The sequence below is a fragment of the Cuculus canorus genome, chromosome 14 (assembly GCF_017976375.1).
Source record: "Cuculus canorus isolate bCucCan1 chromosome 14, bCucCan1.pri, whole genome shotgun sequence".
NCBI classification, from domain to species: domain Eukaryota; kingdom Metazoa; phylum Chordata; class Aves; order Cuculiformes; family Cuculidae; genus Cuculus; species Cuculus canorus.
The window spans coordinates 20,379,178-20,404,237 of record NC_071414.1 but is presented as its reverse complement, the minus strand read 5'-3'; the positions used below and the strand labels follow the sequence as shown (position 1 = coordinate 20,404,237).

At 45.5% G+C, this 25,060-nt stretch overlaps 1 protein-coding gene across 4 annotated transcripts in view; it reads right to left on the bottom strand.

Moving 5' to 3' along the window:
* TCERG1 (transcription elongation regulator 1) overlaps positions 1-24,043 on the bottom strand; it is a 36,160-nt gene extending 12,117 nt beyond the window's left edge. Inside the window, exons 1-15 of one of the 4 annotated variants that reach the window (XM_054080003.1) lie at positions 23,945-24,043; positions 22,466-22,691; positions 19,293-19,445; positions 18,860-19,109; positions 15,972-16,214; positions 12,116-12,178; positions 10,634-10,834; positions 9,311-9,426; positions 8,548-8,636; positions 7,462-7,622; positions 6,571-6,637; positions 6,050-6,185; positions 5,020-5,109; positions 4,072-4,190; positions 1,880-2,030 (exon numbers count right to left, since the gene is read on the bottom strand). In XM_054080003.1, coding sequence (XP_053935978.1) covers positions 1,880-2,030; positions 4,072-4,190; positions 5,020-5,109; positions 6,050-6,185; positions 6,571-6,637; positions 7,462-7,622; positions 8,548-8,636; positions 9,311-9,426; positions 10,634-10,834; positions 12,116-12,178; positions 15,972-16,214; positions 18,860-19,109; positions 19,293-19,445; positions 22,466-22,691; positions 23,945-24,021 — 2,142 coding nt within the window. In that variant the 5' untranslated portion in view covers positions 24,022-24,043. The remainder of the gene's footprint in view (positions 1-1,879; positions 2,031-4,071; positions 4,191-5,019; positions 5,110-6,049; positions 6,186-6,570; positions 6,638-7,461; positions 7,623-8,547; positions 8,637-9,310; positions 9,427-10,633; positions 10,835-12,115; positions 12,179-15,971; positions 16,215-18,859; positions 19,110-19,292; positions 19,446-22,465; positions 22,692-23,944) is intronic. The other 3 variants (XM_054080004.1, XM_054080005.1, XM_054080006.1) reach the window with 3 other exon arrangements.
* Positions 24,044-25,060: the final 1,017 nt, after the last annotated feature.

Sequence of the window (25,060 nt, the reverse complement as noted above, 5' to 3'; positions counted from 1 at the left end):
ACGTGAGCAGCTGGGTCAGCATCAATGCTCAGTTCCTTCCCTGATCTCCTCAAACTCAGCATGCCTCTGCATCTCTGCCTGACAAAAGCGGTGGCATCATATGGGCTCACTGCAACTACCATACAAATGAAACCAGACCTCTGCAAAGCCATCTGCTCCATCACCACCCAGTAATCTGTAACTCAATGAACCAAAATCAAACCATTATATAACTTAAAACCCTTACGTTAAAGATTTCCGTAAAGTTGATCCTCCTTAAATAAAGATTTTTGAGTTTTAAAGCAGACTGAGAAAGCTTCAGGTTAAATGCCTTAAATTTTCTTTTATGTTTTAAGCACTTTCAAAATCAAAGGAAAATAAGACTGGAAATATTTCAGGTGTATTTAGAAGTCTTTTTTTTTGGCAGTTAACACATTGCAGGTACAACTCGCATCACTTCACAAGGAAAAAAACTAAAAAAATGTAAAGTACCGGAACTGCGGGAGGCTAAAGTCACCACACAGAGATACCAATTCTTTCCTCACTAGGGAATCCCATAATATTTGCGTGTCAGTGATTGACAGCTGTCAGACTGAACTGATTGACAGGCCGCACAGCACATAACTGTAAAGTCTATCCACTTGTTGTAAAACAGAATACATAAAATGGTTACAAAAGGCTTTTGGAGAAAAGACATTATTTCAAAAGCAAACAAACACAATCTCTCATCTTTTTAACTGTTCAACTTTAGAGCAATCATGCAACAATAAATAAATATTTACTTTTAAGTCTTCAACTGCACTAGTAAGCTGCAAAAATGCTTTAAACATTTATATTCAGAATCAAAATGTCTTGTTCTGTACTACATCAGCTCTTCTCTAAAGCACAATCATTTCTTGAAAATACCAGCAATAAGTCAATATTTGACAAGAATCGAGCGGAGAATCAAATTGGACCAGATCTCCTAAATTAAAAAAATCTTATTGAATAATGAAATCACCCCCAAATACAAGCTGTTATTCCTCATTTTGCTCTTCCATAAGCATTCTTATTAGGTGAAATCTGCAATAAGTCTATACTGCAAAATAAATATTGCAGACTTTTAAAATGTCAGAAATGATTGGGCCTCAGAGGTCACTCTCTCCAGTCACACGGCACACGGGGACACGGAGGGAAGCGGCTGCTTGTTTTCGTGATAACTGCTGATGCCACCTCCCCAGCAGCCTGCGTCCCCAGTGGGGAATCCTGCTCCCTGCTATGGACAGTATGGGCAAGTGACATTTGGAATTCATCAATCTTTAATAGCTGACCTTTAATTCTAATAAGTAGCGGTTTATACATAAGATATATTTACTGAAAGATTAAAAAGTCACGAGCGCGCTAGCTTTTAGATGGAAGGAGGAGATATGGGAGCTATTTGAAATGTAAACTGAGTATCCTACAAAGGATTTCAAGTTCTTGCTGTCTCCACTGAGAGAGCAGAGAGGGAATGGACAGTTCTGGGATTTCCAGCCAAACAGGAGGAGAATCCTTTTCCTTTTAATACTCTGGGACAATATAACTTTAATTAAAGAAACAGAAATCAGGCGTTATTCCAGCTGAGAATGTACTGCTACTTTCTTAGGTAAATGAAAACCAGTGTGATTATTTAAGTAAACTCAGCCTCAGAAACCAATGTAAGTTCAATTCTATGCACTCTAAAAGTCAGTACCCCTGCAAACTGAAACCAGCCAGTCAGAAAGCCCACAGGGCCATCTGGGCAGCACTTACACTGCACAACCCCTACGGGTAGAGCAGGACCCTGGCTCGGAGGAGGCAGACTGGAAACAGGCACTGGCTTTGTCCCATCTCACTCAGGCTCGCACCACTCACACTGCTGGAACTACAAAAGTCACCTTACCTTCTCGCCTCTGGTCTTCGAATCTTCTTTTTCCTTCTTTCTTGCCGCTGTGATAAACTCATTAAACAAGGCCTCTCGATCTTTCATCTTTTCAATTGCCTTGAATCTCGAGTCTTTAGCATGCTTGGCTGCAAATTCACTAAAAGTAGTTCTGCAACAAAATGGCAAGTGAGCTAATTTGGCAGAGCTGTCTTTGCTGGGAAGCAGGTTCAGCAGAGGAATATTTCTGCTGCTAGAACACGACTGAAAAAAGGCAACATCCTAGGGTCTCACTAGAGATGCTTGATCAATGAACTCTACAGAAAGGAGTCAGGTTTAGGCACACATTGTATCATTAGAGAGCTACAGGGGTTCTTTGGTTTGTTCATTTGGATGCAGCTACCTGCAGAAAGGGCAGGTGTAGGAAGAGAGATTGTGAAGCAACCAAGACGACGACATGAAGAAACCTCAGTTGTCTATAAAAATCCTCTGGTTTGTAGGTTAGCAGCTCACCACCAGCCTGTCCGGGCATCTCACAGCTGTCAAACTGAAAATGTTGCGTGCACTCACTTGCAGCCAAACCATGCTAAGAGTTCACCATGAAAATCACCTTTTGGTGTTAGTCACAACAGACACTGCCTGAACCAGTTTTCCCTCCTGCAGTGAACGTTGTGTGGCCTCAAAACACATGGAGCTGGAATTATTTTAAGCACTATGGGTGCAGGAATACTGGGCGTCCAACCCATCATCCCCACAGCATTTCCCTGACCGTTCTCTCACCTCCAGGGCCAGATTCCAACCTGTGCAGTAGAAATAGTACTGCCACTTACCTCGAAAAAAACCACTACTGTGCTTTTTCCAAGCTCTGATGCAAATCTGGCCCCAAGAATACGTGAGACACTTATAATCATACGAATGTTTTCATCACAGCATGGAAATAATTAGACTTGGAAAATCCAGCCTACTGTTGCTGTAGGGTAAATCGAAACAAGAAGAGAATTTGGTAGCTTATTCAAAAAGATCAGAAAGCGAATGTACAGCTATACTGAAGAACAAGAGCTGCTTAAGTGAAGTGGAACACAAACTCTTGAGCATGTTGGACTGAGACAGATGATAAAAAAACCGTCTGGCACTCACAGGAGTACAGCAATATCTTTAGACAAACACTGAAACTAGAAGACAAAGGATAAGATTAAACAAGACAGTATTTCAGCCGGAACTCTCTCTCCCACCCCAACCCACAACCAGGTAAGAGTCAGTGCCCGTAAGACACATCGGCGCTCTCTTGGAAGCTAAGGATACTGAAGCTAACACCAGTGTCCATGTTCGTCTCCAAGTTACTTATTAAAGTTACTACTGATGAACTCGATCTTAAAACACTTCCATGTCTCCTTTCTTCCCCACCTATGACTGCCAAAACTGCTACCCCTATTAAATGAGCAGACAGACGTTCTAAATAAGAGCTATCAATCACATTTAAAGTAATCTAAAAGTTAACGCAACACTGGCTTCCACCAGATTTCCAAGATGGGTCACTGAAAAAATTAAGCTTAAGTGAAACAAATGAGTTGTTATTTCACTGTAAAAGAATTAAGGCCAGATAAGCCAAGAGATGCTGGAAAAGAATGCTTTAAAGCTCATCTGGTGACATAAACACTTATTTCACAAACTAAATGTGAGAAAACTGTGAAATAAACAATTCTAGCAATAAAATCTTGAATGTTTGCTCATTCCCTGCCATCACCTGACTGTTACACAGCAGGCAGGTCTGCCCGCGAGGGGAATGTAACAGCTTCTGTATTACAGCACGCAGAACATTCTGTCAATAATATTAACACACTTCATAACTAGAAAAATGACCCTTCAGCCCCCTTCAAACTGAGGAAACTTTCCGAGTACTTCTTAGAGACTACTGATAATTCTTAAGAAACAGGGCTACTAAAGAAAACTTGTGGTGGATCACGAGGCCTTTCTCACAATCCAGACATGCTGGGGACTTCTTTAAAATGACATCACGTATGTGACTCACTGTACATCACAAGTCCTATCGCTTTATGGTTTAGGTGAATACAAGCCAGAAAAAGAAGATTTCAAAAGCATCTGATGATTTTTCTCCTCTTTGCCCATTTCGAACGAGGCTAACCTACCCAACAGCACCCAACACACCTCGTTCTAACAGCACTTACACACACGAACAAGAGGGAAGCTCCTACCTTGGGTTAATCTTTGCTTCTTCCATCATTTTCTTGAAATCCTCCTTGGCCTGCATTATTTTGTTTTTCTTCTCCTTGCGCTCTTCTTCTGCTCGGGTTTTCACGTACTGATCAAATACCTACAGAAACACCAGTCACTGCCATAACACACACAAACCTGACACCACATAAGCTCTAGGCAAGAGGAGGAAAAACTCCGATTTCTTCCCTTTTTCCCCCATTTCCTTTCCTCTCACCAGAGAGCCAACATGGACGAGGTAAAAAGAAGGGTTAGGGGCTCTGAACATGTGGATTACTCCAGTCTGTTGAACCTGTCATGTACTGTATCTAATCATACCATCGAGGACCTGCAAAGAATTTCCTTACACATTCAAGTTACTTTAATGTTTTTCTGGGCCATGGTTTAAGGCAGCAGACACTTTCAGTAATATTAAAGTTTTCCATTTTCCTACACCCATTTGAAGAAAAGACGCTGCAATCAGAACTTGTTTAACAGTAAAAGCGCGCTTTATTTTTCCCCCAACATTTTTTTTTAAAAGGAAAGATCATTCATTACATGATTCTCACCATTTTATTTAGGTTTTGGGAGCTCTCTGTACATGTATAGCTTTCACTGTGTTAAAACATTAGATCTTTCAACCACTGGAAAAATAAAAACTAAATAAAAGCTAAATAAAAGCTAAATAAAAGCTAAATAAAAGCTAAATAAAAGCTAAATAAAAACTAAATAAAAACTAAATAAAAACTGAATAAAAACTGAATAAAAACTAAATAAAAACTTCTTTTGTTGCTGGCTTCTTCTGTTTCCAGACAAACCCTAATCATATCAAAAACCCCTTGCAACACTGGTCTGGAAGATAATCGGGAACAAGAATTGGAGACTAAGGGGTCAGGCAAAGCCTGTAGTACCTGTGTCTGAACAGGGAGTGAATTTGACTTCTCTTTTACCTGTTTTCTTTCTTTTGGGTTGAGAAGTAAGTACCGAGGATCAAAAACTATCTTGTGTAGCTCCTTCTCCCACGTTGAAAAAGCAGAGACCTTTAATTAAAGAGTAGAATTTTAAGTGATGGTTAAGTTTCCTCAAATATACAGAAGTTGTTCTATAGTTTTCAAGCAAAACTCTACTTCTGATGGAGAGGGAAACGAACTTATGCTGAAGTTCCCACTACTAATGAATGACGGAGGCTGCCATAGCAAGTTTTAGCACTAATTGGCTCTGAAAACTAATAACAGTTAATGCTACTGTGTAACATTTAAAACAGTTAAGTACACTAGAAGAAAGCCTCCAGATCTTGTGTTCTCACTGCCCATGCCTGCTCTATAACTTCTCCAAGTGGTACCAGTATAAACAGTTCTGCTACAGAAGAGATTGATTTCAACACATTTAAGTTCATCTTAAATAAGTCTTATACAACTCCAGTTACTGAATCTAAACAGAACCTGCACACGCAGCTGGAACCACTTCCATTTTTCTAAAGTTACTATATCCATTCATATTCTATCAGCCTAATTTAGCTATTAAAATGGATTGGTATCAAGTATATTTCAAAATCAGCTAACTAAAATCAAACCATCTCCCATTTAAGGACAAGAATGTACAGACCGCAGTGGAACTTACTGCTTTTCTCATGTAGGAACATTTCCACAAACATTAAAGACATGTTCAGTTTGCGTGTCCTGTTTATTTTCAATGGCAGCTTTCACTTAGGTACTCACTTCGCTTGGAAAAGAAGTTAAAAACAATCTGTCTTGACACTGTTTAATGTCAGTTACTTAGAAATAAAAGTTTTGCTATAATTGTAACATTCTTTGAAACATGGAGTCTTGTAGTAAAATGCATCCATTAATCAGAAGAGTAGGAGATTGTTTTCCTTACATAAAGCATTGCAGGTTCTGAATTTCCTCAGAATTAAGACCTCTGCCAGAACCTCCCCCTCCTTCTCTCTCTCACACATACACAGACACACATTCCCCTGACCCCTCTTTCTAGAAGCATGTCCTTGAATTGTTTCATCCGAGCCTCCAGAGGGACAATGGCTCTCTCTCGAGCGGCTTTAATTTCAGCTTCCATAGCAGCCTCCTTCTCTGAATCAATATCTTTGTTATCATCTTTCCTGAAAGAATTAAAACAGTGTAACTTGAGAAGCTGGATGTTTTTGGCATCAAAACCTTGTGCACAGGAATTAACAAACCAGATAAACAAGCAACAGAAGAAAACTATTTAAGATAAACTGCAAAGTATTCCTGGATTTAGCAAATAACAAGGTATTTTGCATGGTTTCCAAAGGAGGTGCTATTTCTCCTACACATGAATCTCAGCTAAGTCAGAGAAATACCATGTACTTGAGTTGCTAAAACTATCAGAAAGGTGATGATGGCATTCACCAGTCTCATCAGTTACAGTCTCTACTCTGCTGAACACAACAGCACACTGCTCAGATGAAAAACTTCCATTATTTTATCTACACAGATCACTTTGTATTAGAGAAGTAAACTTACTTGCGCTTTTTAATTTTAATAGGCTCATCTTCATTTGCATCCTCAGTAGATTCATGCTCTTCTCTAACTGTAACAGATTTCAACAACACTTCAGCGTTTTATCTTTATGAAAAGTTTGTAAATCACAAATGAAGCATTGAGCAAAACAAGAGTATAGCATGTGTACCTATAACGTATTTGGACAAAGGCAGACAGAGGGTTTTCATTTGCTTTCAAATAATCCTAGCAGAATGTGGTGGCAAGACTAAAGGACCTGTGTCCAATCATGTATTTAAAATTACGAACGCTGATCTCTTATTTCCAGGGAAAAAAAAATGCTCAGGCTAAACAGTCAGATGAAGCACGTCTGGATCCCCTGATCACCTACTTGCACTTTGCTCTCCTTCAACTACCAAGCCCACGTGGCATCCCAGGATTTACTAGAAACTCACGCCAGGAAGAAGTTTCATCTTGGCAGCCTCTGGAATGTTCTCTGCTCTTGGCAGCTGTTTCCAAACCTGTATTCGATGTTCTCCAAGCTAAATCCTCTCTCTGAGAGCCCATTTGTTCCCTATGATTAACCTTTTCTGGCCCCCAAATTCCTCTTGCTTACAAAACACAAAATCCTTTTTTCTAATCAGTAAAAACAGGTTTTTTTCAGCCTGTCGATATTCAGAAAAAAAAATAAATAACCTTGTTGGTACCTACTTCCTTCAACAGACTGTTTTTTTCTGAAGGACTCTCTAATCTGCATTCCCACCAGCCTTCTCAGATTCCAAAGCTATTTACATTTTTTCAATTCGTCTTTACATTTCTCTCACTTATTCAAATACTTCTAGATTTGGAGACTGACACAGAATAAGTGATAAATTACATTCAGACTTCTTAAGAAGGTAATAAGATCGCTCTTACTAAGTTTTTTTCCTTCTTCCATTCCCTTTTTGTGAGGTGGTTCTTGAATAATTTTGTCCACGTCAGCTCTCCCAATCAGGTCATCTGGTCGGTCCCACATGGAAAGACGTGTGGTAGGGTTATAGAAGAAAACGCGCTCATCACCAGTCCACACCACGCACCTGGAGAGTCAACAGTCAGACAGGACCACTTGTGTTACCTTGGTCCCCCTTCACTCTATGTAGCTGTTGCCATGTGCAAAGGCTGAAGCATGTGTAATGGTCACAGACAGATCCAGGTCATACCCACTGACCAGCAACCAAGCTTTCCTACTGTCTCAACAGGACACTGAATTCTTGCTTTTCTATGCCAGCACATATGAAATGCCATTTTGAAAACGCCTTCTATCAGGAGCCACAGTACGCTCCATTCTGCTCTGGAGTAATGTTTTAAACAACTGAATCAGATTTTGGGATAAAATGCACCTCGCCTCTGTGATGCCCCACAAAATATGAAAAAAGGCAATCTAATGCTCTTGCCAGAATGCTATAAGTGGTGGGATGAAATAACCACAGAGATGATTTGAAGGAAGACAGTTTTAAAATATCAAACATTAATAAAAAGCATTGATGGCTAAATTGCATAAATTAAACCAATATTCCTTTCCCATCAGTAAGATTTTTACCACAGTCACACAAAGACAGAGATTTACGTACATTACAGCAAGATTAATCTCACCACGACATCACACAGAGGAATGTGGTGAGTTTCTAGGCCTAAAAGGAATAAAAATCACCAAGGACTGTTTGGTCCAGTGGCTGTACCCACTTGCTCCCCAAGGTGTAAGGGCAAAGAAGGCACAGGTTTTTCTTTTTGGCCAGTATTTCACACCAGATCAGGAGGAACCATCGGTGATGAAGGACCTGGGATATGGAACCTACACTGGCAACGCACCTCAGGAAGCCTACGCACACCCCATCGAGCACTGCGAGAGCTGGCAGTGTGCCAGCATTCGCTGGAGGAATCCAGAGTTATTTGTAACAGAAGTGTGCCACTGTCACTTGCTCTAACTACCCAGTCACCTCCCTAAGGAAAACCACTACCTACCATGGGGTTCCTGGGATAGGAGTGGTTGCAACTGGCTTGGCCTTCTGAGCTGCTTTCTCTTCTTCAGTCATTTCTTCCTCTTTTGGCTCCTCAAAGCAAAAACAAGTTACAGGATTCAGGCAATGACAGCTAGCTAATTATCCATCATAAAGTAACTACCTCGTTTTAAACAAACACAGTCTGACACAATAACAAACGGCTCTCAATTACACTTAATCTGTGCTTAAAACAGAACTGCAATTTCAACAGTAACTGCTATTCAAAAACTTGTTCCTGCTATTCAGGAAACTTGTGTTCACATAACTTTTGACTTCAGTGAAACCTTATTTAAATGCCTTCCTAGATCTGCATGAATCCCTGGATCAAGGCCGGAGTACAAAGGTGAGGGTGTAGCTCCTCACACAGAAATTTTGATTTATTCTAAAAATTAACTTCTATGAAAATGAAATGTGACAAGTTTCATTCTTCTGAACACCTTAAAATCAGTGATAGATCATCACATCTGTGTGATGCTTAACTTTCCCATGTATTACCAATTCCTTAACTCACTTTGCATTTTTCTTTCAAATGTCCCTTTTGACTCATGTACAAAATTAATTTTAAAAAATAGCTATCTCCCAAAAGGAAGACTTCCCAAATCCCCCACAAACTCGATGACTAACCATGGCTCCTGTCAACACGCCTGGTCTACAGACGCAAAACCACACACAAGATGCTGGAATCAAAACAGCGACTCTGACTATTTGGTTGCAACGTCTTTTACCTCCTTTATAAGTTCTTTTATAGGTTCTTCTTTTGGCTCTTCCTCTTCTGTCTCCATTGGTAAAGGCTCCTCCGTAGGTTCTTTAATTGGCTCTTTAATCTTCTCTTCCATTTTTTCTAAACACAGATGGAATTTTCGTTAGTATTATTAAGGAATCGCTACAGACCCACAACAAATCTATTTTTATCAATATGATTTTCCAAGCACAACAGCAAAAAACTTTTTTTTTTCCTGTCCTTCTCGGGTTTCACAGCGTCTGCTTATGAAGACGTGATCACCTCCTATACCAAGATGTGCTTGGGACTGTAAAAGGAAACAGCATACAGCAGCCTATTCTATTAAAAAGCCGACAAATAGCTGAAGCATCAATAAAAACATCACCAAACAGTTGCAACAAGCAGCGCAGCGCTGTGCACCACTTCTGGACTGACAAAATGCCTCCGACGTGAAAATACGTGGAGAATTGGCCAAGGATTGCTCTGTGCCCACTTAAAAACATCATGAAACGCAGAATCTTTACTCAGCAAAACTGATATTTGCTGTCTCAGATGCTTTCACCTCAGTAAAAAGGTCATCTATTATTTAAACCTGAATTTTTAGAGAGATGGGTATTAAACTGGTGTTCTGAACTTGTTTAAGCAAAGATTTCTTGTAACTGAAAAAAGCAGCAGGCAATAAAAGGAGGAACTATTTGCATTCAACTGGATTTGTTCTCCTAAATGACTTATTTATAAATTGAATAAAAGCCACAAGAATTTTTCCCCTTCTTATGACAGAAGAACCATTTCCGTCCATTACCCTCCATGGATACAATATGGACTTAAATATCAGTTAGAAAACATGAACAGAATATGACTTAGTGACATGGATGGAGGAGGTAACTGCCAGCCTATATTCCAAATCTGCTTATATACTTAATTTTTGAAGATCTAACATGTAGCATTTCAATGTTCTTCCTTCTTCCCCTGGTTCACAGTCTTTTAGAGTAACCAAATTTTTCCCTCTTTCTAACTTTCTGTAACTGGGATCTTCTCAAACACGTTGAGTATGTAAGGTCCTTGCTTTCAGATGGAGTGGAAACACACATTTACCCAAGGGTCACAGGTCTCTAGCACCAAAACCTCTTAGAAAACAGCAGAAAACAAAGAAACTGAAACTTTCAAACTCAGGACCAACGGGCATGGATACTTACAATCAGGATTTCAAACCACTCAGTCAAGAGATAAGGGACTAGAAATGTTCTCGTTCACATTTCCAAACACAACCAGCAGCGGTCTAAGCAATTTTGCCAGGTATACAGCTGCATTTAAAAAAAAAAAGTACCTTTTTCTTTCAATTCTTGGGGTTTTTCCCATGTTGACTCCAAGGTCCGGTTGTTATAATAGTAAGTCTTTCCATCTGCTGTTTTGTACTCTGTCCATTCAGAGACAGTTGTTGCTCCGGCCAGCGTGGCAGGCGAAGCGGCAATGGCAACCTGGGGATGGATCATGGGAACAATGGGAGGGGCCATGCCTGGCAGAACTCCTGCACACAGAGGGGAAAGGAAAAAAGGAAAAAGAACAGGAAAGGAAAAGTAAGTGACAAGGAAGTACTTGAGAACCAACACCTAGCACCTTGCTGACTTAACTTACAAATAATCAACCCACAGAAATAAATACAAAGCTTGTTTTCAAAATTAAACTGGAAAGCAGTGCATCATTTCTAGATTTCCTTCCTGCGCTTTACAATCAGTAACGCCCATATTGCCAGGTGAATTAGGTACCTTTTTATTTTATGCAGAGTAATGTTTAATTCTGCACAGCACAAGGCTTGCTCGTTTTCAGATGTCAGCTTTAACGTTTTGGAATTAAGTGCTCTATGGATTAAAAAGGCCTTTATTAGAGCACTAAAGCAAATTATTGGTTTTAAAAAAATTCACTCCACTGTTATATTATGCTGTCATTTTTAGACATATTCATATTGCTCTTGAATTTGAGCCATATAACACAGTGCAGAACTCTGAAAGGTCTTAAATCTTGGCTTAAAAAATGTTAGTTCAGAGTGCTAGATAAAAACTGGAGAGAATGAAATAATTCCAGAATGTGTGACGGATTTGTATAGTACTGCAGTTTGATTGGAAAAAGCATTTATTCGCAGCATGGACCAAAATGGCAAGTAAACACCCGCAGGTAAGCAATCCAGAATGCTCCGTTATCCTGTTATGTTTCTACTCATCCCAATGAAATATATATACAAGACATATTTGAGTGACAAATTCTAGAACCCAAATTGAACAGGACTAGAACAACAAAAGCATAATATGGAGCCTTGAACATCTGTATAAAAAGGTCTGTCTTTTTAAATAACGGAAGAGCACACATTGCACATTGCTGCACTCTGTATTCTCAGTAAGCAACTTTTCTCAAATCCAATTTGAAAAATGAGAATTGATACTAGGACGCACACCCACACACATCAACATGCGAGCACAGTCACATCAACACACGTGGAAGTAGGAAAAACAAAAATCCACACACAAGAAACTGAGACTAACTAAGAGGAATGGGCATGAAGAGTCACAGTTATTACAGAATTCAGCAATTACAGAAAACTGGAGTTTTTGTGTGAAATAAGCTAACGCTAACAGTCATTTTAGAAAGGTATTTACTGGCCAAACATGATATTTGCATTTATACTGGTCTGGAAAGTAAAGGCTATAATATTCATTCAGTTGAGGAAGAAAATAAATAAATAAAAGATAAACACCAACATTCACTACCATGCCAACTTACAGACAAAACGAACTAAGATGGGTTTGAAAATTACCGGTCTTGGTGGTAGCGACTGTCTTTACATACGGGCAGCTGACTATTTGCATCATTGCTACACCTGTAAAACGGATAAGCAAGCATGTTGGAAAGCTGCCATTGTATGTCAGCTACCACTGGGAGTCGGGACGCTACCCGTTTGCTGCTGCAATTTGGAATGCCGTTTGCAGCCGGCGAGGAGAAAGGCTCCCAGCAAGAACGTGGAAATCAGTTTTGCTCCAACATTTTATGCCAGATCAAATATACAACTAATTTGAAGCTGCAGCAACAGTTTCTGCCTACGTTTAGCAAGTTACTGGGATATCATTAAAAAGAAAAATGGTCTTTCAGCGTAGACGCAGGGGTTTAAGTTCATTCGAGGGGGAATATGGCTTTCCTCGCAGGGCAGCACCATAGGGAAATAGCCTGTTAAGGGTGCTGGCTTCCACCGACAGCCTTGGCTCCGACAGATCCAGCAGCAAAGTGAAGTGGACCATCTGGGCTATTTTCAGTCTGTGCTGCATTTAGAAAGCAGTGGTAAGGGCAGGAGGAGAGATTAAACCGGTCAGAGAGGCAGGCAGGGCACGGTGAAAGCCAAGTGCAGCCCAGAGGGAAAGCTGGGGTTGTGAGGGGCCTTATGGAACGGACGGAGGGGGGAGAATGTCAGGGAGAAGAAATAAAAGCAGTGAAGCTGCAAACAGAGCTGTACCAGCTCTGTGGCAGCAAACATTTTCTCATGATCAAGAATGTCATGAGCTGAAAAACGCTCTCAAAGCCACCCAAGTAGCCTTCAAAAAGGTGGCCTCATGCACTTCCCTGCTCCAAGGTCACCAAGAAATGACACAGAATGGGCACAAAGGGGAAAGCATCTCATCCTCCTCCATGAGAGGCAAAATTCAGTAGGAAATTAGATGGGGTGAGGGGAACACATTTCCAAAAGCCTTCATTACAGGGGGTGGAAGGAAACTGCAGATGTTCTCTCTATGTTGGCCCAGTCTGGACACTCAGAAACTGCAACACTTCAGGAACCTTCCCCTAAATAGTTTCTGTTTCACCATCTGAGGCTGGAAACCCTGTAGCCCAAAGTGAAATTAAACCCCTGTGTTTATAACCAAAGTAATTTCTCTTTTTCTTCATTAGAGATCCAGTATGGAAAGCAGGCAAAAGTACTGCTAATTCATTTAAAAAAAAAGCTGTGAGAAGCCAGAATTGTTCTTCAACAACGACTCCAATGAAAGAATTCCAAACTGGTTTTATAAAAAGAAGTATGAATTGAGACACAAAAACATTGACTCAACAGCACTGAATGAAGTGTTTGTCTAAATTTGGAGCGTGTTTCATGTCATGTCTTTGAAAATGAATCTGAAAATTCGTTTTGTTAAGGAAGTTACAGCATGTCTTAACACTGGTCATTATAAATAACGCCACCTGCGGGGTCGTTGGAGTTAGGGATACTGCAGTGCAGATAACAGTGAGCAAGTACCCAAGCTGGTTCCTCTGCCAAGTTCCTCCTCAAACACACAACTAACTTTTAACATGGGAATTAAGAGAAAGCAGACTTACTTTTTAAGATCCGAGATTAAGAGATATCACTAATCAACTCTTCCATTGTTCCAACTTACTACAGCACAATACAGAGATTAACTCTGAAATCACTTGGCAACAGTATCAGTCAGCTCTGCCTCTGGAACTGGAGAGCAATTTGACTGATGTTACATCGAGTGCTGAAAGCCCACACACCTTCACAGTAAAATTTCACAAGCCTTTTTGATGTCACCTTTTACCACTACAGAGTAATTTTGACTTCTCTTTTGTTTCTCATTACAGTGAAATATTTTAAAAGCCTTCTTTACTTTTACAGTGTTTATAAACCAACTCAGGCCAGAATTAGCTGAAAGTAGTAGACTGACTTTGCTCTGTAATCAGGCAAAATGGCGAATTAGACTTATTGGTGAAAGCCCATGCTTCCCTGCTGGGTACCCTACCACCCTGAAGGCCCACCTCACTGAGAGAACAGGAGGAGCGGTCAGGTCAAAGACTTGCTGCAGAAAAGTTCTGAAAAATCCCACTTCAAAATCAAGTTTAAGTTGGAGAAGATCGCTGTTCTTGTTCTGCCTGTCCTTCTGTATTGCACGACTCAAAGCTTCTTGACCAAGAGCTTACAAACAGGCCCAACCCAAGCACACCTCCAACGTATCCGCCTGCACCGGCTCTCCTCCCTGCAGCTTTGCCCATCCATGCTTTCCCTGACAGCTCACACTTAAGTGGATGAGGATATCCTTCAAGGGCAGGCAAGGACCCTTCTCTCTGCTGATCCCTTGCTGGCAGCACCAGAAGTCACAGTTAAGAACATTCAGCTGACCACCCTTACAGCTTAACCCTTCTTATTGTTCTCCCAAACCTCACAAATACAGAGACATCGGAATCCTCTCTCTATCCTTCATCCATCTTTTTGTTTGGCCTTGAATAGCATGTTCAGAACAGTGTTTCCGGTCTTAACACGACAAGCACGACACTGCAATCTCCTTCTCAGTCAAGTTATGGATGAAAGCAGCTTTGCCCAGTTATTTTAGAAGACTATCCTAAACACAGAGGCAACAAATGGTTGGTTCTCTCTTCTAGTCAGCAGAACTAACACCCATTTTAATCACTTTGATGCTAATATCCTTTATCAAAGTGTTGTAAAGGATTACTTTTTATCCAATCAATTTGATGGAAGGAAGAGGTGTCCCTCATGGTGTACTGGATCGATATGCTAAAAGCGCAGCAGAAAAGAAGTCACCCCACTAAGCCTGTACAGAGAGTCATAAACAGGAGGAGAATGCTCAGAGCTGCCTCTGTAACCCTTCATCAGAAACTAACTTATATCCAACACAACTGCAGTCTCAGACCTTCCTCTCCAACAGAGATCATCAGCTCTGGGTACATCTTCAGTGTTACCATACACTAAGGAAACATCAGCCTCTTCTGTACTAGCACAGGAACTCAACTCTGCAAACCAACACGTGCTACGTGAGCAAGCGGTGGCTTCAGCCACCCATCCAGAGAGGCCTCTGCAGCAACCACGAACAGCAGTTGAGTCCAGAATTCTGCCAGCCTAGAATAGTTTCCTTAAGTATTTAAATATTTTACAAGAACTTATGAAAATGTGCTTTGCCCGGGAACCAGCAGGCACCATATAAGGCTTCTTCTCTGTGGCCTTTACATCCAAACCCTATGAATAACACCCCAGCACTCGCAACACCTTCCTCACGGTCCTCAGTTCACAACTGTTCGCATACGTGTTCAGCATCATATTGACAGCTGCAAACCAAGAGGACTGAGAGCACCTAACATCATTCTGGGGTAACACGTTCAAATGACTTTTTCCCTGCTCATAAATATATTATTTGGTTTAATTTCTTTAGGCTATAACCCACATCCTAACAAGTATGTATGCACAGGACTTAAGGTCTAAATTGAGCAAGCATAGAAGAATTATAGCAATATTGCAATTAGTAAAACATTGTGCTATGATATTCTCAGTCACACATGGGTTCTGTCCAGCTCAATTTGCTTTAACAGGATGACAAGACAGGCACGTGCCATAAGATTTAGAAGCACTTAGTGCAATTCTTGTACTTCCCTATTGTCTAAAAGAACCAGGTTTACGTGTTTACAGGCAGCTGTGTGCCGATAAGTACAGCAAAGAACTGGAAGGAGAAGTCAAAAAAATTCACGTTCTTAAAAAGTCTGTCTGCTAACCCTGAATTCTTTCAAAAGTACTCTGAGCGGAGAGTATTCAGGCAAGTTCCAAACACAGTAGACACATGAGTGCAAACAAATCGACAACATGGACATGTAGCGGACAAGATCATTACAGTTTGCCAATTTACCTGGAAGTGGAATAGGCATGCCAGGAAGGGGGACACGAAATGGAGGTACCATTACTGGTGGAAAAGCAGGAATTGCTGCAGTTGGTTGAGGTACTGCATGAGGAACTGCAGGAGGCAATGTCTGTGGGACTGCCTGGGGTACAGTCTGCACAGGTGTAGCAGAAGGAGCAGAGGTTGAAACACTGACTGATGGTGTGGCAACTGAAACACCCGAACTCGGGGTCTGGTCTTGGGTGGTAGGTGCTGATAAAAAAAACACAAAGAACACCTTGCATCTTAAACACTGCAATGCATTTGCTGCAAACATACTGGCTCTCTGTTTCCCAACACGCATTATACAAGCAGGTATGCTTAAATATCATCAGCAGGAAGACACTTGTGGACAAAAAACCTTTGCCTTGTCTGTAACAATAAATATTCACCCCAAAAGTCAATTTCAAGTTTTCCTTTGTCTCATTCTTTACACCCAACCCGTCTCTAGAGCAGCAGTAAGGATGTACCAAGAGGCAAATACAGCCCCCACATCCCTGGTCAGAGAATGAAAAGGGAATTTTACGAACGGACAAAGTCTGTTCTTCTGTTAAATGAACACAGGTTCTGCTTTTTAACAGTGAGGGCAGCAGCACATGCCTGACAACAGTCAGAACGCTGTTGACTGAGCTGAGATCCAAAATGGAAAATATCAATAAAGGCCCATGTCAATAAGCAAGAAAAAGGCAAGGACTTTTGTTCAGAAGCTGCAAGAACTTTTTTGGTCCTCAGTACCTCCCAGTGCGAAAATACCCTACCAGGATTCAATTCCGTAATCCTTGCCACATGACCAATACTGGCCCCTAAGTGAGAACTCAGCACCGCAGCTGGCAGGACCTGGGACTGGTTAAACTCACTGACCAGCCCTGCAAATTCACACTGCGAGACTGGGAGAAAAGGAGCTATTGGGAAAATCAGCTAACTAAAAAAAGAGAAACCACAGCAACTGACAGCCTTATTATATACGGGCACACTGTGCATTTTTGTCACTGTCTGGTGACTACCAGAAGCATCCCCAATAACACACCAGTATCAGAACATTTACATGGAGTTTTGAGCTGTCAGTATTTCAGAAAGGCTGAAAACACTTAGCACTGCCTAAAATTTAGGGAAACAGAGCAGACAGTCAGTATGTGATTTGTTTTAAGACCTAAGTCAAATTAGTAGCAGGCAAGGACAAACCTCAGCCAGAAGCGCCAGGTGTTTTTTACCATCTAAATCTGAGAGATATAAAATTATTTCACACGATAAAACTTCATCACCCAGGCACAAACACCAACAGTAACAGTTCTTGGAAGCAAAGACAAAGTTTGGCAGGTAGAACATGTAGAGGTGGAGCAGGTTCTCAGCATTCAATATTAGGAAGCTGTGCTGCAGAGAAGGCGCGGAGTGCTGTTGCAAAAGCAGGATCAGTTCTCACAGGCCTGGCACTAGGCCAGAAGCTGACATTCACCTCCTACCTGATTCCTGTTACTCAGCAAAATGGTCAGAGACAACTATATTTCACCAAAGCAGCCGAACACAGCAGTACTGTTACCTTTCCAACTTAATAAAAGCCCTAAAGTGCTTGGAGCAATACAAATTGTTTGCTGCTCCAATGATCTGTCCTCCCTCCAGCAATAAGGGAAAGTGTAATCCGAGGGTTACCTAAATCTGACTCCCTTTCAAACAGAGAGCTCCAAAGCCTGGGTTAAACAGCGAGCGGGGCTTGGCTTCTCACAGCTACATGAAACAGATGAAGGCATTCCAGTGGATGCAGCCACCTGCTACCACAGGAGACACACCCTCCCAGTGGCTGCTCCTCTTTCGTGCTCTCTGGCCTGACTCGGGGCACACATTTCTGCCAGCACAGCTACAATCATTGGCTGTCAAACAACAGGGTTCCTGATCACACAAACGCTGTGCACACAACCAGCAACGCTGACCAGACTGGTCCCTAACAAGTGCACCTGGCTTTGCTCCTGCTAGACAATCACACTCATTGTTTGCTGGTGGCACACGTGTGCAAATAGCACAGAAGATACATCTCTGTAGAGATGCTCTGCACCAGAGGTGCTTTGTTAGCCTAGATATGCCAAGGTGTAGTGTAAATGATAATATCTGTGTTATATGCAGATACCACGTACAAATACACGTTATCTGCACGATGTATAAGTGCTGTCCAATTTCCTCTTGAGGTCCCCTCACCTGGCAATGCCTTAAAAGCAAAGGCCCAGCCTGTGCTAACAGCAGTAATCTTCAGGCTATTATTCAAAGGTCACGAGTGAACAAGAACGGCTCTAAGGATTTTTTTCTTCTGTTCAACTCTAGCAAATGGGAACTTACAAGGCTTAGGCAGAAGAGCAATACTAATAAAATTAATACACCAGAAGTAGCTCTATTCTGCCATCAACTGCTTCTCCGCAGCCCAGGAGCAGCACAACAAGCTCAGCCTCTTAAAGCAGCAAATGCCTTTTTGAAACAGAGGAAATCGCTACAACTCCTACCCCAGAGTAACTTTTCTTGGAAATACTTCTAGAAAACAAGTTAGCCTTCTCTATAGAAAGGAAATGGATGCATAACAGCTTCGAGATGATGTGACAACAGCAGAAGAAAGGTAACACAAAGACCTAATGGACAAGGGCTGCACACACTGGTCCAGTATTACCCTCCTGCAGTAACTTCTACAGACTAGGAAAAAAAGGGTTCGCATGCAAGGCTCTTCTGGATTAAACACTGCACTTAGAACTTGGACTCCAAGTTCATATTATTTATGTGAAATAATTCCCCCTGGATACGAAGTTTTTGTTGTGGTAATTCCCAGAGCAGCATCCCCACCACCTGCCTTGCCAAAGCCTGAGGAACCCCTGAGTACTCACTGGAAATCGTCTGTGAAACTGAAGTGGCTGTGGTTGTGGTAGAGGTTGTGGAGGACTGGGTGCTTGAGGAGGTGGATGGAGAGGCTGCAGACGCAGGGCTGCTGGTGGTAGGGGTGGAGGCACCTACTGCTTGCGCCTGGGCCTGCGCCTGTGCTGCCAGCATTGGTGTCAGCTCCGACTGCTGAATCACTTTGACCCCATCCGGCTTGGTCCATGCTGACTCGCGTGTGCGTGCGTTATAGAAATAGACCTACAATTTAAGAATGTCACCATCAAACAGCTGCTTATCTGGAGGAGGTGCATTCATAAATGGCCCAGCTCCTCTTGCTTTAAAAATAATTAATAAGAGGACAGATGAGCGTGAGGCTGCACGACCACATGCTCACAACAGCAGTAAACACCCATCACTTCATTGCTCCTGTACCCATCCTACCTTGCCATCTGGAGTTTTGTTTTCTACCCATATCTCTTCAGCTGGGGGCATTGCTGGTGTCCCAGGGGCACTGACAGGAGGCATTCCTGGAGGGAACATCATACCAGGCGGTGGTGGCATGCTTCCCATGGGAGGAGGCATAAATGGTGGTCTCTAAAGGCATACAAAAACAATAATAATGATGGTTATAATAATCAAAAATACTTCCAAGCAGAGTTTTCCTTCATTAGAGCACAGACAGGTAGCACCAATACAGCAAGGTGAACTCAAAACAAAAAAGCCACTAAGGTAATGCCATCCTTTCTCTCCTTCCTTCTCTCTTCTCCCCAGCTCACCACAAAATGATCTTTCTCTTTACTGTTCCACAAGCCATAAAAAGAATCTAATTGAGCTTGCTTGTTGTCTGCTGGTGCTGCTTTCCCAGAAAAAAAGGGTCAGACAGCCGCAGGGCAGTGCTGGGGGCAAGGACGGGATCCTGAATATCCTGCAGCTCTGCTCTTAGCACAGCACGTCTTCCACTTCGACCTTTCAGCATCGCACCTACCCAGCACCAGAAGTTGGATGAGAACTGAAAACCCAAACACTCAACGCAAAGCCGAGCATAGTGCTGACGTGGCATGAAAATGCAGACATGCTTGATGCCTGGATTCCACGTGTGGTAGAAGACACACGTACTGCACGGCACGATAAACCAGCAGTGATGGAACAGCTGAGAGCTGAAGTGCATTCAGGTTATAAACCTAACACACATATCAAGGTGACAGCAGCTGCCAGGCTCGAGGCTTCCAGTCGACTTGGGCTGATCCTTGAGACGGCAGGAAAGAAGCGAAGTCCTATTCTCCGCTCTTGGTCCGAGTTCCATGGCACACTGACACTCTCCACTGCTCCAGGGCTTTCAAGATAGCCAGTGTATGAGCACATGAACACTAACGCCGAGAAAGAGGGAAATGGAATCATAAACCATCAGAAGTAAGGTGCAGGAGGTGGAAACTGTCTTAAATAAACTCAAGCTGAGCACAAAAATGTCCCATAGGACAAGGCCCCCAGCGCTGAATGCCACAAAGAGAAATGACGATGTTCAGCGAGGCAACTGGGGCTGGGCACAGCCCTCAAATGCACCCTTTCTGTCTTCAATTCCACTGGAGCGCTGTTCTGCTGAGAGCGTTCCAGTGACGTGAGCAGCCACTGCACACCTCCCCGAGCAGCCCAGGGTCTAACAAACTGCGCTCTGTTCAAGACGATAGAGAGAAAGCTGCTACGGAAAACACATGCTGGTTTCTTCTTGAGATCCTCTGCTCAGGATGGGGGCAGCACACAAAATCCAGCTACAGTTTGATGTCAGTTTTTTGCATATCAAGTCCAGCTCAAGTCTTGTTCATGCTCTCACTGTTCCTTTGCTTCCTCTCGTACCGCTCTCTCTGTGTCACTCAGAGCTGCCTGCAGAGCCATTCACTGGACTGCTCTGCACTAATGGGAGTGTGGAAAAGCACTCCCAAAAAATACATGCAAAACAGGGCCTAAAAGACCACAGACCAGCCTGTGTCCTTTTTCCAACCAGCCCACGTCCCTACATTTTAAAGTAAGTTTCAGAGCACAGAAGCTCTCACTATATTCCCTTACAAACCATGGATGCAAACTGTCGTTTATGAACTACCCAGGACTGCACGCCTCACCCTCAGCCCCTCCCCAGCTTTCCTGGAGCCCCTTTCAGCACTGGAAGCTGCTCTAAGGTCTCCCCGCAGCCTTCACTTCATCAGGCTCAACAATCCCAACTCCTCAGCCTGTCCTCGTACGGGAGGTGCTCCAGCCCTTGGATCATCTCCGTGGCCTCCTCTGGACTTGCTCCAACAGCTCCAGGTCCTTCCCGTGCTGAGGACTCCAGAATTGGACACAGGGCTCCAAGTGGGGTCTCACCAGAGCGGAGTAGAGGGGCAGAATCGCCTCCCTTGCCCTGCTAGTCCCACGGCTTTGGATGCAGCCCGGGACACAGTTGGTTTCTGGGCTGCAAGCACACGTTGCTGGCTCATGTGGAGTTTCTTCTCCCCCAACACCCCAAGTTCTTCTCCTCATGGCTACTTCCAATCCATTTGCTGCCAAGCCTGGATATGTGCTTGGGATTGCCTCAACCCACATGCAGGACCTTGCACCTGGCTTTGTTGAACTCCACAAGGTTTGCACAGCCCCACCTCTCCAGCCTGTCGACTGTGCCACACAGCTTGGTGCCACTGGCAAACTTGCTGAGGGTGCCCTCAATCCCACTGTCTGTGTCTGCAACAAAGATGCTAAACACCAGTCCGAACACCAACCCCTGTGGAATGCCACTCAAGATTCGCCTCCCTGGAGCCCGACAGGCCCATGCTGTCCTGGCAGGAATGATGTAAGGTTGAAAAACCCAGCAAACAAACCATAACAGCAGCCAGGAGCTGAAGCGCATCCTTCCTGCACCAAGAGCCAAGGTTTGCCAGCGCAAGAGCTGCCTGCAGCCGCCCCACCCAAGCACCGCATCTACTCCTAGGAGTTTTCCAGAGGTTAGGACTTCCCTTGGGAAGGTGTTTCCTGTTGCTGGTGCAGCACCAACACAACCTCCTGAACAGAGGTGCTGACAGAGAATGCAGCTCAGGGCCAATTACACGCCTGCTTCTTGGAGCTGCCGCCTGCCCATCCAGCGCACCACTTGGTGATGTTCACTACGGAATGCCGCAGTGACAGCAGGATCGGCTCCTGCAGGAACCCACCTGGAACCCGGCTACACTTCTGGCCGTCCTTGTGTGCCCAACATTCCCTCACTCAGCGAGCACAGGCAGAGCCAGCATAACCCTAGAGGCTGGTGTGTCTTTTCATGTGCCTGCTCTGAGGCGTTCCAAAACCGAAGTACAGCTGGATCCTGCTCTGCACAGGGCTCCAAAACCACACCAGCTTCCACTGCAGCCTCTGTCGCTGAGCGTATCGTGACTGATTAATGCAGAATGGTCTTGAGGAGCTCAAAACAAGCAGTGTTCCCATATGACAGGTACACAGCAGTGTCTAACACTACAAAAGAGCCTGATGCTTTTGTCCTGCTGTGTCACTTTTTCATTCACTTTATTATCTTTCCTCCTGTTATTTCCAGATATGAAACCAAAGAAAAATCCCTAGATCCCAACTCAACACACAGAGAATCTTCCATTCTTTACCTGTAAATGTGGAGGTCCCATTGGTGGAGGAATCCCTCCTGGAGGTGGCATGGGAGGCATGTTTGGATCAAAGGGCGGGCGCCCAAAAGGGGGCCGAGGCGGTGGAGGGGGCCCTCGCATCATGCCGAAGGGTGGAGGTGGTCGCAGGAGAGGCGGTGGGCCCCTCATTACCGCGTTCGGTGGGGGAGCAGGGCCGCGGAACCGCAGTGCCTGCTGCTGAGCCATTCTGTGGGTAAGGCCAAAGGGAAACAAGGCATGTTTGCTGCTTGGCTGTATGAAAACCCATTCTAACAATTAGCATGGAAAAGCCCTAATGAAAACTGAGATGTTAGGAAAAGTGCCTCGTTGGAATAGAAGCATGCAGCTACTTCAACAGTCACTTCCCCTTATCAATCAAGTTTAATCTTCAGTTTTTCATTTCAACACAGGAAGGTAAGTGAACTGGAGCTGGGACCTGGGAGGCAGGTGCTGCCAAGCCACATCCAGACCTGCCCAGGTTCCTTCAGCTCTGGTTCCTGCCCGCACCTACATCCTGGGCAGCTCCCACAGCAGCTCCCAGCTGTGCCAGGGGAGTCCAAATACTGCAGTGCCAGTAGCTGTCAGGAATCTGCATCCTCCATGCTGGCAGCTGAGGGCAGGATGTGACTCCTGCTTCTGCCCTCTGACCCCTACCGCTCTGCCCATGGTGCTGCCCGTGCCCCGATCCCTCTGCCCATGGCGCTGCCCCCCACCCCTCTGCTTGTCCTGTTGTGCCCACTGCCCTCCCGTCCATCCTCCCACGCCTCTGCCCCCCGTGCCCTCCTCTGCCTACAGTGCCATCCCCCATGCCCTCCACCCCTCTGCTTATGCCCCCCGTTCCTGCCCCCATCCCCCTGCCCAGGGCACTGCCCCCCGTGCCCCTCTGCCCATCCTGCCGTGTCCACTGCCTGTGCCCCATCTCTCTGTCCCCGGCGCGCCTGCAGCCCCAGTCCCTCTGCCCCGTGCCCGCCGCCACTCTGCTGTGCCCTCCATTCCTCTACTCACGACCCGTGCCCCTCGCCCGTCCCTTCAACCCCTCTGACCCCGTCTCTCTACTCGTGCCCCCCATATCTCTTCTCCTGCCCTCCTCTCAGGGCCCCCCACCCCTCCCTCTGGGTGCTGCCCCCTGTGCCCCCAACTTCTCTACCCATGACCTGTGTCCCCTGCCCCTCTGCCCCCCTCCCTCTGCCCGTACCCCCCTCCCTCTGCCTAGGGCGCTCCCTCCTGACCCTCTCGGCCCACTGCCCATGCCCCCACCCCTCTGCCCCCAGTTGTCTACTCCCGCCCGCCTTCCAGTGCCCCTCACCCCTCTCTCGGGGCGCTGCCCCCCGTAACCGCCGCCCCTCCCCCCACCCAGGTAGACCCCGCGGGGCCGAGCCGCAGCTCCGCCCGGCGCCCCCGCTGCCCCGGGCCGCGCGCAGACCCGCGATGGGCGGCGGCGGCGGCGCCCCTCGCCCGCACCTGATGTCTCCGCCGAACCGCTCCGCCGCGGCCTCGCCCTCGCCGGCCCCCGCGCCGCCGCCGCCCCGCTCCGCCATGGCCGCCGCGCGCGCCCCGCCCGCCGCGCCCCATTGGCCGCGCGCCGCGCCCGTCAGCGAGCGCGAGGCCCGGCGCGCGCTCCCATTGGCCCCCGTGCCCTCCTGTCGCGCAGCGATTGGCCGCGCGCGGGCGGGCACGTGAGGCGCAGCGCGCACGGACGGACGGAGGCCGCGACCAATCGGAGCGAGCGGAGCGCGGCCAATCGGAGAGGTCGAACACGCGTCTCCCCGCCCATGGGAGGCGTGGCCAGAGAGACAGCCAATGGCGGGACCAGAGGGCGGGGCAACGCTCAGAAACGGGGTGGCCGCGCGGCAGCCAATGAGCAGCGGCGGCGGCGAGCAGTCACGTGGGCTGGGGAGTTCCGGGCGTCCTGGAGGGCTTCGGAGGTGTTTCGAGGTTCATGGGGGTTCGGGGGAGGTTCCAGTGGGTCCCGTAGTGTCTCGGGGGTCCCGAGGCGCTCTGAGATTCCGGGGGGTGCAGTGGGGCCCGGGGATTCTAGGGAGGTTCCAGGGGGTCCCGTGGGGTCTGGGGCTCGGTTTCTGGGGTGGCTCTGGGCTGGACTGGGAGGTGAGACGGGGGTAGTGCTGGGGGGTCCCGAGGCTCTCTGAGGTTCGTGGGGGTCCCATGGGGGCCCAGAGGTTGCAGGGTTTTGGGGGGGGGTCCCGTGTTGTCTGGGGGGTCGGTAGGGTCCTGAGGCACTCCGAGGCTCGGGGGGGTTCCAGGGGTCCCATAGAGTTCGAGGGCTCGGGGGAGTCCTGGGGCATTCTGAGGTTCATGGGGGTCTGGGGAGTTCTGGGAAGGTTCCAGGGGGTCTTGGGGTGCTCCAATGTTCATGGAGGTCCCCTGGTGCTCTGAGCTGGGAAGGTTGCACTGGTCATGCTTGGGGAACAGGCTGCAGTGAGCACTGGGTTGGAGAATGGATCGTGCTTGAGAAACACAAACCAGCACCGCCTGCCGTGGTTGGACCTGCTGTGTGTGGTGCCTGCCGGTGTGGTGGCTGTTGGGCTAGTGAGGTATCCCCACAGTTTCCCATATGAA